The 18,506-nt window shown below is 46.8% G+C and overlaps 1 protein-coding gene across 5 annotated transcripts in view; it reads left to right on the top strand.

The window, feature by feature from the left end:
• SHROOM3 (shroom family member 3) overlaps positions 1-18,506 on the top strand; it is a 174,853-nt gene that overhangs the window by 146,513 nt on the left and 9,834 nt on the right. For all 5 annotated transcript variants that reach the window (XM_077301117.1, XM_077301119.1, XM_077301120.1 and 2 more), the window contains 3 exons: positions 3,062-6,428; positions 12,387-12,463; positions 16,875-17,771. In XM_077301117.1, coding sequence (XP_077157232.1) covers positions 3,062-6,428; positions 12,387-12,463; positions 16,875-17,771 — 4,341 coding nt within the window. The remainder of the gene's footprint in view (positions 1-3,061; positions 6,429-12,386; positions 12,464-16,874; positions 17,772-18,506) is intronic.

Here is an 18,506-nt window from a genome sequence, read left to right as displayed (position 1 = left end):
GTAGATCCTTATGTAGAACCTAAGGACATTTCCTGGTGGACATCAGGGTGAGCTTGGTCAAGGCTCCTTGGCTTGAGGAGACCAATGTTGCACTGCTGTGAAAGGAAAATGTTTGTATCAAGGCTAGGCTAGAGTCATAGGGTGGGCGTATTTTTATCTAGGCCTGGACTGGAACCAGCCTTTAACTAATTCTGAGCCAGGACTTAACTCTGAGTGAGGTCTTCACTTAAGTGGCAGGTCAAACCAGGGCAGGGGGCCAATCCAGAAGTTAAATATTACCTGCCTGTCACAAAGACCAGTGATGCATAGACGTTCAGTTCAGTTCTTTTCTGTCCATGAAGACGTTTCTGAGAAGAAACAGTCCCGAGGAGCTCACTAGAACAGTTCTAGAACATGAATCTAGGAGGGTCTGTTTGTTCCAGCCAATAATTATACCGGCAAATAATTCTTAAAGTATTGGCCAAAGAGAAGGGAGCGACAAAGACAGGAGGAAGAGGTTTGCTAGAACAATTCAGTGCATTTGAAGTGTCATTCCCCTTTCAGCAGTATTGCATGAGAACATGAGAAGCTGGATCAGACTAATTGTTCATCTGGCTCTGCTTCCTTTTGACTTATTTTATTTCTCACTTATTATATAAGAAAAGTCTCTTAACCTTTGCACACCCAATATTCCTCAGGATGCTGTTAAGACTCCAAAGTGAATTTTGTTCTGAGATTTCAAAAAAATAAAATCCTCTGAAGTTGACAGGAAGAAACATTGTGCTTTTTAAAAATGAAGAATCTCAAATTGTTCTCTCCTGTCCCTGGAATTTGCAGTGTCAAAACTAGGGGTGTGCAGGGGGGGAAAGTATTATTCAGGTTTAGGTATATTGAACTAAAAAAAAAATTGTATTTTTCAATATTCCTGAATCCCAAAGCTGATATGGTATTTGGATTTTTGGTAAATATTCAGGAATGCTGAGTTTTTTCGGCTCCATTATAGGCTATGGAAGACTTGGGCCTGGGGTGGGTGCAGCTGTTTTTTTGAGGCAGAGGCACCAAATTTGCAGCACTAGCAGCTTCTCCTTTAAAAAAATAAACCCAAGTTTGAAAAAGTGTCCCCATCGTCCATTGTTTCCCATGAAGGGGAGGAAGCATTTAAACTTTAAAGGAAATGTGATCCTTTAAAATTTTAAATGACTTTTGTAAGCCGTGGCAGCACATGTGAATTCCAAAGGCATTTAAAGAGCTTGCAGTCCCTTTAAATGCTTTCTCAAACTGAGAGTTCACTGCAAAGGCATTTAAAGGGACCCTGTTAAATGCACTTCAGCTGCGGCTATCCAGCAGTTTTTAAAAAAATCTTAAATATTTTTGGGATTATCCGGCTACATATATATATATACCACTAGTTTAATATCTGATTGTTATTTCAGGAGCTTGGATTAGTCAAATGCATACCCTTAGTCGAAACAGTAAATGTGAATATTCAGGATGGGGCTGCAAGTTTGATTTGGGAGGCATTTCATGGGTCTTCAGATGCTTCTGGGATTTTAGCACAGTGCAGAATGGGTCCATTTTGGTAATACACTCTCCCAAGTTTATCTGAGAGGAAGGAAGCAGGCAGAGCTAGGGCAGTATTACAGCATGAACCCAGAAGTGATGTCACTGCATTGGAGCGACCTCTAGGACTCACCTGAAACTCTGTGGTGAAAATGCTGATCAACAGAACTCCACCTCCCTCCCCCACCCCCATATATCCATGCGTCGCTAGCACTAGGTTTAACAGAATTCGAGACCAATGGCGCCTTTAAGACCAACAAAGATTTTTTTCAAGGCATTGTTTGCTGGTCTTAAAGGTGCCATTGGACTCGAATTTTGTTGTGCTACTTCAGACCAGCACGGCTATTCACTTGAATCTAGCACTAGGTTTGTAACTCTAGGTCAGGCTCTTAGCAACTGTAGGCCTCAGGCTTAAGTCCTGGTCGCTGCCATACATGTCTGTAGCAACATTCAGGCACACCAAGAAGCATGGGCATTTCTCAAGCCGCCTGGTATTAGTGGTGGATTTGTGAGGGGAATATTTATTATTTACCGTTTTACAGATGGCGTATTCAAGCTAAGCAACAGTAGCTCGACCATGTTGCAATTTATCGCGAACTAGGCCTTGAAGCTGAACTAATAGTCTGCTGGGTCCCTGTCTAGCTGTGATCCACACTGATTTTCAGGCCAACCCCTCTTCAGCAGTTTGTGTGAGGCAAAAGAGTGTCAAAGAGCCCAGGAAGCCACTTTCGTCCCATTCATACAGCAACTGGAATGACAAATGGACAGTGATTGCTCTTTTGCCAAAACAGGAGTTTTCTTAACAAGAAGCGCTGTCCTGTTCTTTCTGTAAGCAACCTTTCAGCTCCTTGAAAGTACAACTGTGCCCTAGTGGGTCTTAGAGAGACTCGGCTGGCATCTTACTGTAACGAGTGAGCTTTCTGCCTCTCCATCCCTCCCTCGCTCTTTCTCTGTCGTGTCTGTTTAGTTTTCTCACAGCAAACAAAATGTCTCCTGTCCAGTTTGAGTTTCCAGGAACCTTGCCAGGGTGTAGCCTTCACCTCCATAAAAAGAAGAGAAATGAAAAGAAGGGGGAAAAAAAGAAAAGAAGGGGAAAGAGGAAGCCAACCCCTTCTCCCTTTACCGGTTCCTCTTACTCCTTCAATCTCCCTGTTTCGCTCTTTCGTGACGACTGGACCGTCGCCGTTGTTTTTTTCTTGCAATGTTTAAGAATTTTCAGATGGGTCGCATGGGTGGAGCAGACATGCTTGGACTTCCGTGCAAAGCCTCTGATGCTCCGGCCGGGCCTCTGTCTATTTTTTCCTTCCTTACAGAGTGATAAATAAGAGACATGTGTTGCAATGCGAACCAAGATGACTGCGCACTAAGAACAGAACTAGGCCCAAATATGGGTTTTCGCCTGTTCCTCTAAAAACTAAACATATCCCTCCGAGTCCCTTTATAAGCCAGTCCAGATTGCTTTTGCGCGCTCTGTGAACAACTAACGAGGTTTTCCTTCTCTCTCTCTAAACCCCGTCTGCAGCTCCTCCACCAGCGACCTCTCCAGCTATGACCATGGCTATCTGAGAAGAAGTCCTGACCAGTACAGCTCCAGAGGAAGCATGGAGAGTCTGGACCATTCCCCAGCGGGGTACCCCCAACCACCCTTCCACTTGTCACCGGCCAAATCTACTAATAGCATTGACCAGCTTTCCCACCTCCACAGCAAGAGGGATTCTGCCTACAGCTCTTTCTCCACCAGCTCCAGCATCCCCGAATATGCAGCACCGACGTTCTGCAGGGAACGGTCCTACTCCATGGAGAATGTGCATTCCCGGGTCAGGCCGCAGGAAGGGGGGATGCGACAGGCGGACATTAGGTACATTAAGACGGTCTACAATGCCCAACGAGGGGTTTCCGAGGAGTACGAGGTGAAGTCGTCCGCTCTTCTGCCCAGCGGCGAGGCCCCCACTAAAGTTTACAGCTCCAGCCGCTCGCATGCCTACAGCCGAGGCCCGCAAACCCGGAGCTCGTCTGACAGTGAGAACCTGTATCTGAAGGGGCCTCCCATGCCGCCCACCCGTAGCGATAGTTATGCGGCAACGAGGCACCATGACAGGCCCAGCTCTTGGTCCAGCGTTGATCATCGGAAGCCATCTAGGACTCATTCCAAAGGTGCTTGGCCTCACCTGGGCCCTGGGACGCCTTCTCCGCTGGGGCATCTCCAGAAATCTGCCTTCCTTGAAGGACAGCTCCACACGGTGATGGAGAAGAGCCCTGAGAGCAGCCCCACCATGAAGCCCAAACAGCTGTATTCTCAGCCAGCTCAACCGGGACAGCCTTTGCTTCCGACTGGCGTCTACCCCGTACCTTCTCCCGAGCCACATTTCGCCCAGGTCCCTCACCCTTCCGCAAGCTACACTGGGATGGTTTATCCAGCGCTTGCCAAAGAGCGTGGGTACGCACCGGCTCCTGCCTGTTCTCCAGACTCCTATGAAAACGCCGCAGTCTGCAGCCAACATTCTGGCTTGGATGAGAACGGAAACCAAAGCCTCCCTAAGAAAACTGTTGTCTTCTATCATCCTGAATGTGTGCCATTGATAGGAGGGAAAAAGAAGGACGTGGGTGAACCGGGTGCAACGTTTGTCTCGTATAGAACGCATCCTCAAGTCTACCCAACGTCTCCAAGGCAGGATGAGTCAGGGCCTTCATATACGGCAACACCCATAATCCAGGAAACCACAAGGAATGTACTGTCTGGGAACCATCCCTCTCAGCCATGGCTGTCTCACCTGAGGGATGGGGGTGACAGCAAGCCTGTCTGCCAGTCCAAGAGCTACGGAGCAGGAGAGCACCCGGAAGAGAAGAATCCCAAGTCACAAAAAAGCGAGATAGGTTCACCAGCGCAAAACCTATGGAGCTCCAGTAAGGTCAAGCAGTATAGCTTTTCATCTTTGCAAAATATCCCAGAGAGTACTAAATTGCAAAACAACCTGGATCCAAAGGAGAGGGAACAAGGCTGGAATTGCCCTGATGTCAAATGGCATTTTGAGAATACCAGCAGCCAAGAGGAGAGGGACTGCCACAGGCAGATCCCTGAGTTCTGGCAGAACAGAGATTGGCAGGCCTCGGAACGACACCGCGATGGGCTTGCCGACCCGGGGCACGTCCGCGAGCGGATCCACAGTGCAGAGCCAAAGTATGACGAAGCTTCTTCCCCGTTGCACCCAAAGACATCCGATTGCAGCGTTCGCCGACTTAGTTCCAGTAGCACCCCAAGCTTCCAGAGCTACCAGAACGGGAAAATAGAATCTAGAAAAGCCCGCTGTACTGTTCTGGAGAAGGTCAACACGATAGAGCGGCGGGAACAAGGCAGCCAGAGGTCTCGGAGTTTGAGTGCCAACCATTTTGGCCAGAATTATGTGTCAAACAAGCCCAGCCTTAACACCACGGAGGACATCCAAAACAGGCGCGATTCTCAAGAACACGGCCAGTGGCCAGGTGAACACTGCAAGCGAGGCAATGTTAGCCCCTCAGAAACCATCCCCCATATGCAGTACCCAAGCGAGAAAGGGGCCATCCAACCAGAGAGGGCTAGCTGGCATTCCACAGAGCAACAGATGGGCACGACCATGGTAGCGGCAGCAGTGCCAACGCAGCAGAGCGTCTGTCACAGCGGGACCTCTGAAAATGAACCTCGGAAACCGAGGCCACAGCTGCAGAGGAGCAGAAGCACGTTCCAGTTGGTGGAAGAGCCCGAGAGGGAGATCTTGTGGAAGGGCAACATCCAGGACTTGAATGGGCTACATCTGGACACCCCCTTCAACAGGGCTTACAGGAACAGCATCAAAGATGCCCAGTCAAAGGTCTTGAGGGCCACTTCGTTCCGGCGCAGGGACCTCAACATCAGCCCCCCGTTCGGAAACGAACCTAGGAGGAGCGCCCATCGGCCGGCTTCTGCCCACGTTGGGGCGAGGAGCGCGGCCGCATCACCACATACCCCAAAAGAGAGGCACAGTATCACTCCAACGGAGACCAAGCTGGGTTACACCAACAGAGAGGGCCTCCCTGGGCCTCTGCCCATATCTCGTATCGGGGGCAGGAAGCGTCTGACTGCGGAGCAGAAGAAAAGGTCTTACTCCGAGCCAGAGAAGATGAACGAGGTGGGCGTGTCTGACAGCGAGCTCTCACCCTTCTCTCTCCAGAAGAAGGCCCTCCATTTTGTTTTCCCAGAGAACACAGTGGCCGACAGACGCAAGATCTTTGAGAGGGAGAACAAGGCAGGCTCCACCATTAATCTTTCCAAACCGGAGCTGAAGCAGTTGCAACAAAACGCCCTGGCAGATTATATTGAGCGCAAAACTGGGAAGCGTCCTTCTTCCACCTCACAGGACACCAGCCTCCTCCACGGGAACTCCACCCAGACCCTCCACCCTCAACCAGGTGCTGCAGACGGCCAATCTCTTTCATCGGCTTCCAGCATGAATTCTCTTCAGGATATGAATCTGTCCCATCGTAGGGAGTCCCTCGAGCGGGTCTCTAGAACAGGGCGCGGTTTTGCTACCCTCCCACCTGGGCTTATGGGTTGCTTCGACCTCAGCACGCTTGAGAATAACAAGGGGGCCCCAAATAACAGCAGCGGCGGCAGCTTGCTTCCCAATTGGCTGAAAACAGACCAGCGTCAGGATCCCAGAGCTAATCCAGAGCTCACGAAAAGCACTCAGACAAATCAAGCGGATGTATGCACCCAAACATACCGGGACAACCAGGCTCCGGAGAAGACGCTTGCATGCGCCAAAAAGCCTGGGAAATCAGCCTCAGCAGAGGACTTGCTGGACAGATCAGACAGCCAAGCCGTCCCTGTGCATGTTCGATCCCGGTCGTCTCCAACAGGTGATAAGAAATACCAGGTAGGTACAGGCTTTATTTACTAGCGTCCTCTTGGATTCGTCAGTTCCTCTGTGACTTAGAAGCATTTGGTGCTGGATCATGGACAAGTGCTCATGAACATTGTGCAGAATTGTGCTTTCATGGGGCATCTTTTTCTCTTCTTGTATGCTGGTGAATGCCATGCACAAGTTATTGTAGATTCCTGCGCATGCCTGGAGCATTTCTTTTAGTAGAGGAGGACTCAAGGGCACCCAGCACGCAAGACTTTGGTTCACAGATGCTGTGATACAGGGAGCATCTTCAGTGCAAACCCTTGTAACTGAGCAGCAGTTGTGCAAGAGTGCATTTACACTCTTCCACCGTTCTCACTCATTTTTTGTGGGGTTTGAGCAGGAAAGATAGGCTGGGCTGTAGTGGCTTTGGTACGGATTTGATGATCAGATATCATGTGCATCCTATATTGTCATCTTTTCCTTCAAGCAGCTCAGGGATCTGTGGAGAAAATCAAACTGGGAAGAACTTTGTGACCTGAGTCCCACCTCTCATGGTTGTTGTGAAAATAAAATGTGAGAGGGAGGGAAATGGGTGGCTGTGAAGCCGTCACTTTCCCTCATCCTTATCTGTTTTACAAGGTTGATAAAAAACATATTTACTTATGTTTACTTCAGTCATCCCCTTGCCTTTCTCTCCAACAGTTATCTAAGCAAGCTTGCATCATTCTCCTCTTCTCCATTTTGTCCTCACAGCAGTCCTGTGAGGTAGGACAAGTAGAAAGACATTCACTGGCCTGGAGACTTGTCTCACTGGGGATTTGGCACCCGTTCACTCTGGTCCATGCGGCACACTGGCTTCCAAAATGAGGCATGGGCTAATTTGGCTTGGCTCAGAATATTTCTGCTTCAGTGTGTCAGTGTGGCATCCAACCATTAAAATGTTTTTCTTCCAACCAAAGTTGATCTCTTGCCTTAACGACACAAAGTTTTCAGCAAAGCACTCTTTAGAAGCAGAACTCTTTCTTTCTGTCAGGGTCAAGAGGGAAAACAACTTCTGGGAGAAACCAGAAGACATTTTATGGCAATGCTTTGGAAAGCCATTTGTTCCAAATGTCCATGATGGACAGGCCATCGGAGGCCCAAACTGCAAAACAAGCTAGCTGAAGCCTGGTTGATTGTTTTGGTTTGGTCCCCCCCCCCTCCAAGTGGGTGCATGGCCCTCAAGGCACTCCCAGGGCCTATCACTACAAAACTTGTGTTTTTAAAGCTGGCTAGAGTAAACAAGGGAGCAGATAATTGAGGTAAAATACTACAAAACCTTTGCTTGAATCTCTTCTCCAGATCACTACAACTACTCTCCTGTCTGAAGGGGATATTTCAGCTGCTCCTTTGTCCCACAGTGCCTGGGTACCATTCCTGCTGTGAACACAGGCAAGGCTGGTCTGTTTAGGTCCGAGTTGCTTTTCCAGGGAATTAGGCGAGAAACGCTCTCCCTGCAAAGTCTGAGGCATTGAATCCAGGACCTGCTGCATGCTGATAAGGGGCTGTAGCCCTGAACTACAACCCCAGCTATTTTAAAGTTACCTCTGTTCACAACATGGGGCCATGGCCCCTCTGCAGTGGACTGGTAGCTGTCTAATTGCAGGAGTAAAATTTACGCAAGATTTTACTACAGAGATGCAGCTAAAAAGTAATGCCACTCGATTGGTGAATGATGGCTTTTAGTTTAACGTTGGAAATTAGTTTAACGTTGGAAATTCTAGCTGAGTGTCTTTCTAATCTTTTCTCACTTATATAGTGGATGTCAGAGAGTGAGGAATCTTAACAGCAAAGCTGCTTCTGCATCAGCCAGAATCTGGTAGTGGAAGGTGATTTTTAGCCGCTTTCCCTCTGGTAGAGAAAAGCGGCATATAAGAACCAACTCTTCTTCTACTTCAGTAATCTCAGGGCTCTCTCAGCCTCACCTCCCTCACAGGGTGTCTGTGGTGGGGAGAGGAAAGGGAAGGCGAATGAAAGCCGCTTTTGAGACTCCTTTGGGTAGAGAAAAGTGGCATATAAGAACCTACTCTTCTTCTTCTTCAGTAATATCAGGGCTCTCTCAGCCTCACCTCCCTCACAGGGTGTCTGTTGTGGGGAGAAGAATGGGAAGGCGACTGTAAGTGACTGTTTGAAACTCTTTCGGGCAGAGAAAAGCGGCATATAAGAACCAACTCTTCTTCTTCGGTAATATCAGGGCTCTCTCAGCCTCACCCACCTCAGAGGGGGTCTGTTGTGGAGAGAGGAAAGGGAAGGGGATTGTAAGCCACTTTGAGACTCCTTCGGGTAGAGAAAAGTGGCATATAAGAACCAACTCTTCTTCTTCTAAGGGAATTACAGGACTCAACAGATTTGTATGCCCTACTTCCCCCTCCCCCCAAATTTTGCCTGAAGGAAACCTGCCATTTTGAATATCTCCATCGTTCCTCCACAGAATGTCACTCACAACGTAATGGCAATAGTAGTAGTAGAAGAAGAGTTGGTTCTTATATGCCGCTTTTCACTACCCGAAGGAGTCTCAAAGCGGCTTCCCTTTCCAATAGTTGTGACTTACGTTGTTTCCTAGATTGTTGTTTCTACTGAGAGTCTCTGGTATTCCCACGAGGGGGGAAAACCCCACAAAGTGCCTTGCTCTTAACATGGCCCAACCTCCACGTGGATCAAATAATGGCTTAAAAATCTCCCCTCTCCAGGGACAGTTTGGCAGTCTGTCTTTCCAGAATGCCAAAAAAAGTGTTGCACATCCTTTGGCTCTGTCTTTTTTTCCCCTAGGAAAAGAATACTTGCAAAGAGGTATACTTTTTACCTCAGAACATCCTCACTTCATAGAGGACCTGCTTGGTAAAGATTTATGGAGCAATCACTGTATGGGGTCAGTGGTGGTTGGGGGACTCTATGTAATTAATTCTCCCATTCAGTCATTCCTCACATCTCTATCCCACACTTCCTCCAAAGAATTGGGGGGGAAAGCATATCTTTTTTTTTTTGCCCCCTCACAACGATCCTATGAGGTAGGTTATGTGGGGAGAGCGACTGTGCTCTTGGACCCAGCATAGTGTAGTGGTTAAGAGTGGCGGCTTCCAATCTGGCAAGCCAGTTTTGATTCCGGGCTCCTCCACACGGCAGCCAGCTGGGTGACCTTGGGCTAGTCACAGTCCTGATAGTACTGTTGTCACAGAGCAGTCTTGTCAGAGCTCCCTCAGCCTCAACCTGCCTCTGTGGTGTCTGTGGTGGGGAGAGGAAGGGAAAGGATTGTAAGCCACTTTTGAGACTCCCTTCAGGGCAGTGAAAAGCGGGGAATAAAAACCAGCTCTTCTTTTTCTTGGTTCAAGCAGAGATTCAAACCCAGTTCTCCTCAATTCCACAGCCATTCCTCTTGACTACTACACCATAACACAATCAAAATCTATACAAGGATAGTGGAATTGGGGTATGTTTGTGCAGTGGTGGGGTAACATGCGGCTTTCTGCATTGCTAACACCTATGCCTCACCCGCAACAGGAGAACAGGCTCTAACTTGAGGCAAATTTGAGCCACAGAAAAATAATAGGTAAATGAGGAGGATACACTCCATTACTGTGATTACTACTGGTTTTACTGGCTCTGTTTCTATACTTCAAGGTGCTGCTATTACTTCAAGGTAGGCTGACTCACAGGTATGCAGGAGATTAAGCTTTTCCTGGCATGTAGATAAAAGTGATGGGGAAAGCGTCCCCAGCTAAAGTTTTGCACCTGCCATGGCTATTAAAAGTCACAAGGACTGCTGCCAGGTATAATGTTGGCAATCCGATTAGGCATAAACTCAGTACATATCAGTAAGCAAATGGGGCAGGGGATACCAGTCTATTTGGAACATGTGAAAGATAATGGGTGATACAGAAGGAGAAGAAGAGTTGGTTCTTCTATGCTGCTTTTCTCTACCCGAAGGAGTCTCAAAGTGGCTTCCAATCGCCTTCCCTTTCCTCTCCCCACAACAGACAACCTGTGAGGGAGGCAAGGCTGAGAGAGCCCTGATATTACTGAAGAACAAGAGTTGGTTCTTCTATGCCGCTTTTCTCTACCCGAAGGAGGCTCAAAGCAGCTTACAGTCGCCTTCCCTTCCTCTCCCAACAACAGACACCCTGTGGGGCGGGTGAGGCTGAGAGAGCCCTGATATCACTGCCCGGTCTGAACAGCTTTATCAGTGCCGTGGCAAGCCCAAGGTCACCCAGCTGGCTGCATGAGGGGGGGGGGGAATCAAACCTGGTATGCCAGATTAGAAGTCCACACTCCTAACCACTACACCAAACTGGCCTTAGTTAGAGAATCACACTCATTGAGTTGATCGGCCGGTGCTTTTAATGCGAATGAATGATTTCCTTTAAATACAAGCATATGTTTCAAAAATGAAAAAGGAAAGAAAGGCAGAAGAAGGAAATCAGAATAGCATCATCTTAAAAAAAAGAATCAGAACTTCGGAATCTTTATTTTTGTTTCATCTGTAGTCTTGCCCAGTGTTTGACTCACTATATATATTTGTACAAGTCTTTGCTTGGGGTGTATACTGTTCTCTGAGGACCGAGCATAAATTACGTTGCTGTGTCACTGAAGGAATTTGTTTAAAGATCTGAGGAAATGGATAGCTGTGTGGAATTCCTGGCCCATCTGTCTTCAGCCGCACATTCTCCATCTTCTTCTGCTTCTCCTCTTTTAGCTCGTCTTGCCGAAATGCCTTGTGGCTTTTTGGCTTATAAATCAGACCGAAGCTTAAACTGGTGTCTTCTCCAACTCCCCCCCCCCCTTCCTGTATCAAGCTACACAGCAAAGCAAAACACAAGAGAGAGAAATCTCTGGAACTCAGAACAAAGATTGTGAGATCCAGGGCCTCCAGATGTGTTGCTCTTCCCATTTGAAAACATTTGCTTTTCTTCACTTTTATGCCATTTTATTTTTCAGATTTTCCAAAGTTCTTGCTATTGACATTTCTTACCACGGGGTGACATTTCTAACACCATGGGATGAACTTAACTGACTTCCAGTTTTAAAGAACTCGTAGCCTGTCTAATTGCAGGAGTAACCAGTTTGGTGTAGTGGTTAGGAGTGCGGACTTCTAATCTGGCACGCCGGGTTCGATTCTGCGCTCCCCCACATGCAGCCAGCTGGGTGACCTTGATCTAGTCACAGCATTGATAAAATTGTTCTGACTGAGCAGGAATATCAGGGCTCTCTCAGCCTCACCCACCCCACAGGGTGTCTGTTGTGGGGAGAGGAATGGGAAGGCGAATGTAAGCCGCTTTGAGACTCCTTCGGGTAGGGAAAAGCGGCATATAAGAACCAACTCTTCTTCTTCTTCTTCTTCTTCTTCTTCTAACGTTTACACAACATCTTACTGTAGAGCAGGGGTAGTCAACCTGTAGTCCTCCAGATGTTCGTAGACTACAATTCCCACGAACCCCTGCCAGCAAATTGTAGTCTATGAACATCTGGAGGAGCACAGGTTGACTACCCCTGTTTAAGAGGATACCAATATATATTTAAATAAATAGATAACTGCTTTCCAGTTCTACAGGCATGAAAATGAGACCACGCTCCTCACGATTTTCATTCAATTGTTTTAAAATTTATATTCCAGCCTTCCCCAAAGTCTCAATGAGTTCAATCTATCTAATTTTTCCACTTAATCTCACCTTGCTCCTATCTGAATATATCTCAAATTGTTTTTTTCCATGCAGGTCCCATAGTCCTCGGTATAGCCCTTTTAGGACTATGCTGTATGTTTTTAGCAGCAGAAAACCTGGTGGGCTCCAACCCCAATATAAATGTGCACCCACAAATATAAGCATGCAACTTATTCCTTCTCTAGTATTTATGCATATTTCTTGAGTTCTTAGACACAATCTGCCTCCTGCCAAAGTTATCTGTAGACTGTTTATCACTCACTCTTTATCCTTTCCTTTCTTCCTGCTTAAGGACTTGCTGTTGGGAGACGGAACCGAGTTCAGCCATTTTGTAAAAGGCCGTTTCTACGTGGTGGATGCTGGCACACGGTATGTTGATCTAACTTTGTTTTGAAGTTCTAAAACATTCTTGAGATCTGTTCTGCATAGGTATAGAAAATAGTTTCCCAATGTACAAACTGTTCTAAGATGACTTGGCCACTGCTGTGTCAAAAAAGCATGCATAATCTCTAATTAAATGAGAAATTGGGGTAGGAAGCGTGTTTTTTGTTTTGTTTTTTTAATCACAAACATTGGTTCAGAACAAACATTATTTTTTTATTGTTTATTACATTCGTTTTGCCACCCTGTCTCTGAGGTGTCAGGGCAGATTACATAACAAGTAAATTTACTTCTAAATATAGAAGAAACAATGCAGACAAATATACAGATAATATTTTTTTTCAGGAAGGCTGCCTCATACTTAATCAGTCCCTTGGCGCAAATGCGCATGTGTGGCCCGGCTGCGCATGCACACATGCGTGGGAATGCCGCGCATGCGTGTTCGGCCGTACATGGCGCAGGTGCACATGCGCGGCCCCACACTGCCCTGCGGAGGCAGGGAGCCGCGGCCCGGCACCAGGCCATGGCCCGGTGGTTGGGGACCACCGGTCTACAAAGACTGGTAGCAGTTCTCCTGGGTCTCAGGTTCAAGTCTTCCCATCATGCGTCATCAGATTGGAGATGGTGGAGATTGAACCAGGAACCTCCTGGGTACAAAGCAGAGGCTCTTCCCCTGAGCCACAGCCCCTTCCCAGGAAATGGTATAGTGGTTAAGAACAGCGGCCTATGACCTGGCTAGTTGACTTTGATTCCTCACTCCTCTACATGCAACCAGCTGGGTGACCTTGGGCTAGTCCATAGTCCTCTTAGAGCTGTTCCTACACAGTTCTGTTAGAACTCTCTGAGCCCCCCTTACCTCACAGGTTGTCTATTGTGGCGAGAGGAAGGGAAGGTGATTGTAAGTCACTTTGAGACTCCTTTGGGTAGTGAAAAGTGGGGTATAAAAAAAGGCTGTTATTATTCTTGATTTCATTCCTTTTAAATCATTCCTCTCAGTTCATGGCAGATTATTTTCCCTAGATGAATGATGTGTATTCCTAAAAAATAAAAAGAGCTGTTTTTGTCTACCCTGCTTTTCGCTACCCGAAGGTGTCCTCAAACATCTTGCAAACACCTTTCCCTTCCTCTTCCCACAACAGACACCCTGTCAGATAGGTGGGGCTGAGAGAGCTCTAGGAGAACTGTGACTAGCCCAAGATCACCTGGCTGGCTGCATTTGGAGAAGTGGGGAATCAAACCCGGTTCTCCAGATTAGAGGCTGCTGGTTTTTTAACTACTAAATCATGCTGGAAACCAGATACCTGTAAGATGATGAACCCGGAACCAAGGACCCTGAAATTAATCAGAAGCCTTTAAAAGAGATTAAAATATGTGGTTTTCCCGTAAATAGCTTTGGAAATACATCTTTTGGGGCTGAGTGATGAGAGATGTAGTCGGGGCAGGACTGAAAGATTCTCTTTTTAAAGTATTCACCCCTAGGGAAGTGCCTTAAATCTATTTTAAAATGCTGAAATGTTCATACCATGCATGTTCATGCCATTACAATCAGTTATAAATGGAGTCAGGCTGCAAGTTAATCTGTCGGCAGCACCAAGGAACTGTTCCCAGAAGAAAAAAAACACCCATAAATACGATTACGTCTTTGTTTGTAAAGACAGCTGCTGAGGCCAAATTCAGAGTCTGCATTTTAGCTTCATCAGGGTAGCCATGTTGGTGTGCAGTAGCAGACCTGAATTCAAGTCCAATAAGATTTTCAGGGTATAAATTTTCAAGGGTTAACTTTGTAATCTGACAAAGGAAGAGTTGACATTCAATAGCTCATACCCCAGAATTTTTTTTGGTCTCTAAAGTACAACTGGATTCAAATCTAGCTATACAGCAGGGGTGGCCAAACTGTAGCTCTCCAGGTGTCCCTGGATGACAATTCCCATGAGTCCCTGCCAGATGTCCATGGACATCTGGAGAACCAGTTTGACCACCCCTTCTCTGTGGCTTACCATTGGTGCTATAAACATGGTGCTCAGCTCAGCACCTCATCTAATAATGGATTGCAAAGAAGTGTGAAGCATTCCTCTGGAGGAAAAATCCAAGTTTCCCATAATGCCTCCTTTCTCTGAAGACCTCATTGTTACACTAGTATTAGGATACGGTTTATTGGTTCATTCCCACTGGAAGGTTGAAAGGTTGTCACTTGGAGGAAGGCAGGATGCTGTTCCCGTTGGCTGCAGAGGAGAGGACACGCAGTAATGGATTTAAACTACAAGTACAACGATATAGGCTAGATATCAGGAAAAAGATTTTCACAGAGTAGTTCAGCAGTGGAATAGGCTGCCTAAGGAGGTGGTGAGCTCCCCCTCACTGGCAGTCTTCAAGCAAAGGTTGGATACACACTTTTCTTGGATGCTTTAGGATGCTCTGGGCTGATCCTGCGTTGAGCAGGGGGTTGGACTAGATGGCCTGTGTGGCCCCTTCCAACTCTATGATTCTATAATTCTATGAGACGTATCAGGAAACGAACTCCGGAGCACACCCCAAAGAGGTGAACTTCTCAACAGCCATAATCGGAGCATTAGAGGCAAGGATGGTTCTTACACCCATGAAAGCTTCGTACTTGTCTTGTCCTCCTCCCCAGTGAAGCAACATTTCATAAGACTTCATTCACCGGTTCTTGTCTCCTTTCCATGAAACATCTGCCTTGACAGCTAGAGCAGAAATAGGACAATGGCAGCAGGATCAGGCTATTGCAGTAATGTACGTCACTGCCAAAGCAAACATTCCTAAGTTCTTCCTGGCATCTTGAAATCTTCAGGATGGTTTTACTACATCGCCGATTTATGCGTGTTATCATGCACAATTCTCTGGCAGAACGCTTTTAGTACTAGAATGCTTAAACAGCATTTTCCAAATGCGTAGAAAAACAGGCATCTAATTCAATATGTAAATGAACGTATATTCAGATAGATTTGGGTGGGTAGCTGGGCTGGAACAAAGCAGCAGGGCAAAGTCCAGGGACACCTTTAAATACCAACAAAGTTTTATTCAGGGTGTCAGCTTTCCTGTGCATGCACAGTTCGTCAGGTACAATGAAATGGAAGTTTCCAGGTCATACTTATAGGTAGAGGATAAGCATTAAATTAGCATACAGCCTAATGAAGATGTTTAACAGAATCAAGGACCAAACAGGAATAACAAGCTTAGTTTATATGGTTACCCCTTGTTGGGATTTAAGTGGCCTTCATGCATGAGAGGAGCCGGAGGGAACATAATGGCCGGGTCTCAGACAATTCATCTCAGCATTCCACAATTAAAGATAAATCTATCCCTCAGTCTCCAATTTTGACATATTTATTTCCTTCACTGTGTTTCCCCCCCAGAATTATATTGAAATATATGGTAACCATGAGCCTCTTGTGGCGCAGAGTGGTAAGGCAGCGATATGCTGTCTGAAGCTGTCTGCCCATAAGGTTGGGAGTTCAATCCCAGCAGCCGGCTCAAGGTTGACTCAGCCTTCCATCCTTCCGAGGTCGGTAAAATGAGTACCCAGCTTGCTGGGGGGTAAACGGTAATGACTGGGGAAGGCACTGGCAAACCACCCCGTATTGAGTCTGCCATGAAAACGCTGGAGGGCGTCACCCCAAGGGTCAGACATGACTCGGTGCTTGCACAGGGGATACCTTTACCTTTACCTATATGGTAACCATAAAAACTAAGCTCGTAATTCCTGTTTATATAATCAGATATGAATTATATATTCAGATGTGAATCTTGGAAGGTCCAGACCTGACTCGGAATATATTGATTGGCCAATGTCAAATAGACAGCGGTGAATGGTGGTAACTGTTTTTATACAGGATGTCCACAGACATTTAGGGTGCCTTGGATGAAATCCCCTTGCGTGGTCTAGAAAGCTAAACCGTTATGGTGTAAGGGTAGATGTCTTTATAGGGATTTGCAGTTGGAAAAAGAGTATTTCTAGCCCTTTTCATGGAAGACAATTTGGAAAGAAAACCATGATGGTTAAAGGCTCAGAATCCAGGAAGAAACAGTGGGTGGAGTTTCAACAGGTTAAACCTGGCGGGAACTTCATGCACTTTCTTTCGCCTCCCTTCATGCATACTTAGCCATTTCTGATGCATGTTTTCAGCCCATCTCCTACAAAACCTTGGCCCTTGATAAAACATAAACCTCCCCAAATCCGCAGACGCAGATATTACAGTGGGAATGTAGACAGATGTTCTCTATCTTCTTGGAATTTTATTTTCGTAGCTGGATTTCTGCTTCGTGGGTTTGGGTTTTTTTTTTTTTAACGCAGAAGTCTCGACTCCGTATTTATATAAAATTGACATGCCGGTTTGATTTAGCGTCTCTTTCAAGATTCTATTTTTGCACTCTGTCCTAGTTCAAGTGGCAGTAAAGAGAGAGGCCAGATGGAAAAAACAGCATTTGCCCGCTACTACCCTCATCCTCAGCAAGACTGCAAGAGCATCAGTAACGCAACACCACTGAATGACGGCCCGAAAGGCCCAGATCTCCTCAAACATCTCAGCAGGATGTCAGCGTTTGCCCCACTCCCAGTGGATACAAACGGTCCTTATTCTGATCCTAAGCAAAACTCCAAGCTGGTTCTTCCTTCCAGAGGTGGTCGGCCCTCAACGATCAATGCTGGGAATTCCACATCAGCTATCGTAGATTCTCAAGCTGTCGGAGAAGGCCACCAAAGAAGATGGCAGCCCAGACTTGACAGAGGTGACAGTAGTGAAGTTCAAGCCCATGTTCTGGATAATGGGGATTGTCCTCTCAAAGATCCTACAGAAGAAACCCCGTGGAGATGGAAGGCCATCATGCCTCAAAGACACCTCCCACCCAACACTAAAAGGGTTCATTTGGTCAAAGAAGACAGCTTCCCAAAGAACACCGCATCTCCTCAAGCATCAGGACAGAAGGTCTTCCAGCGGTGGCAAAGCCTTCCTTCTGAGAGCAGCTCTTCTTCTGAGCCAGAGGCTCTTTCTGGCCAAGGGAGACTCTCGCTGCGCATCTCGGAGTCCTACCTGCAGATGACCCCTCCTCCGTGCCATCGGGAAGAAGACGACGACGATGTTTTCATCCAAGAGGCAGAGCCTTCAGCCACCATTGCCAAACCCAAGACTTTGTCCCCTCCTTTTCCACCTCCACCTCAACTTCCTGTACGTTCCGGAACTGCAGAGGAATTTCCACCTTCTCAGGTTGCTACACTGGAAGGGGATGAATCTGCAATGGACAAAGCGGCCCGTCTCGGAGAAAAGGAGTCTCTAGAAAGGTGAGGAAATTTAGCTTGGTGTAATTTGGTGTGGTAGAAGTGCTGGCCTCTAATCTGGAGAATCAGGCTTGATTTCCACACTCCTCCATGTGCAGCCAGCTGGGTGACCTTGGGCCTGTCACAGTTCTCTCTGAGCTCTCTCAGCCCCACCTACTTCACAGGCTGCCCTTTGTGGGGGAGAGGAAGGGAAGGTGGTGATTCTTTCAGGTAGTGAAAGGCGGGGTACAAAAAAACAGCTCTTCTTCTTTCACACCCTTCCTTCCCTTCATTTCCTGGATCAATTTGAGGGCAATGGTGCTTTACTTTCTCAGAATTCCAGTAACAAGCAGAAAAGCCCATTATGGGACAAAGGCAGTATGTAACTCCAATAAGAAATAAATAATGCAAGAAATGAGACAAGTTTGCTTCTCAAAATTCCGCTCTGTAAATGCTGAGATAAGTTATGCTCCGTGTTGTCAGAATATCTGATCTTTTTGTAGATTCAAATGGGTAGCCGTGTTGGTGTGAAGTAGCAAAATAAAATCAGAGTCCAGTCGCACCTTTAAGATGTGAATCTTGGAAGGCGCAGTCCTTGTTGGTCTTAACTGTGCTACTGGTTTTATTGATCTTTTCGTATTTCACATTGGGTGACCTTTGATGTCAGCTTGCGACATTTGTTTTTTTTGGGAGAAGCTGGAAAGACAATTGTCTTTAGACTTTGGCTACCTTCGATAGTCCATGCCTATACTATCTGAT

This window comes from Paroedura picta, chromosome 10 (genome assembly GCF_049243985.1).
Source record: "Paroedura picta isolate Pp20150507F chromosome 10, Ppicta_v3.0, whole genome shotgun sequence".
NCBI lineage: Eukaryota > Metazoa > Chordata > Lepidosauria > Squamata > Gekkonidae > Paroedura > Paroedura picta.
Note: the sequence above shows the minus strand (reverse complement) of the source record. Positions and strands in the feature narration are given on the sequence as shown.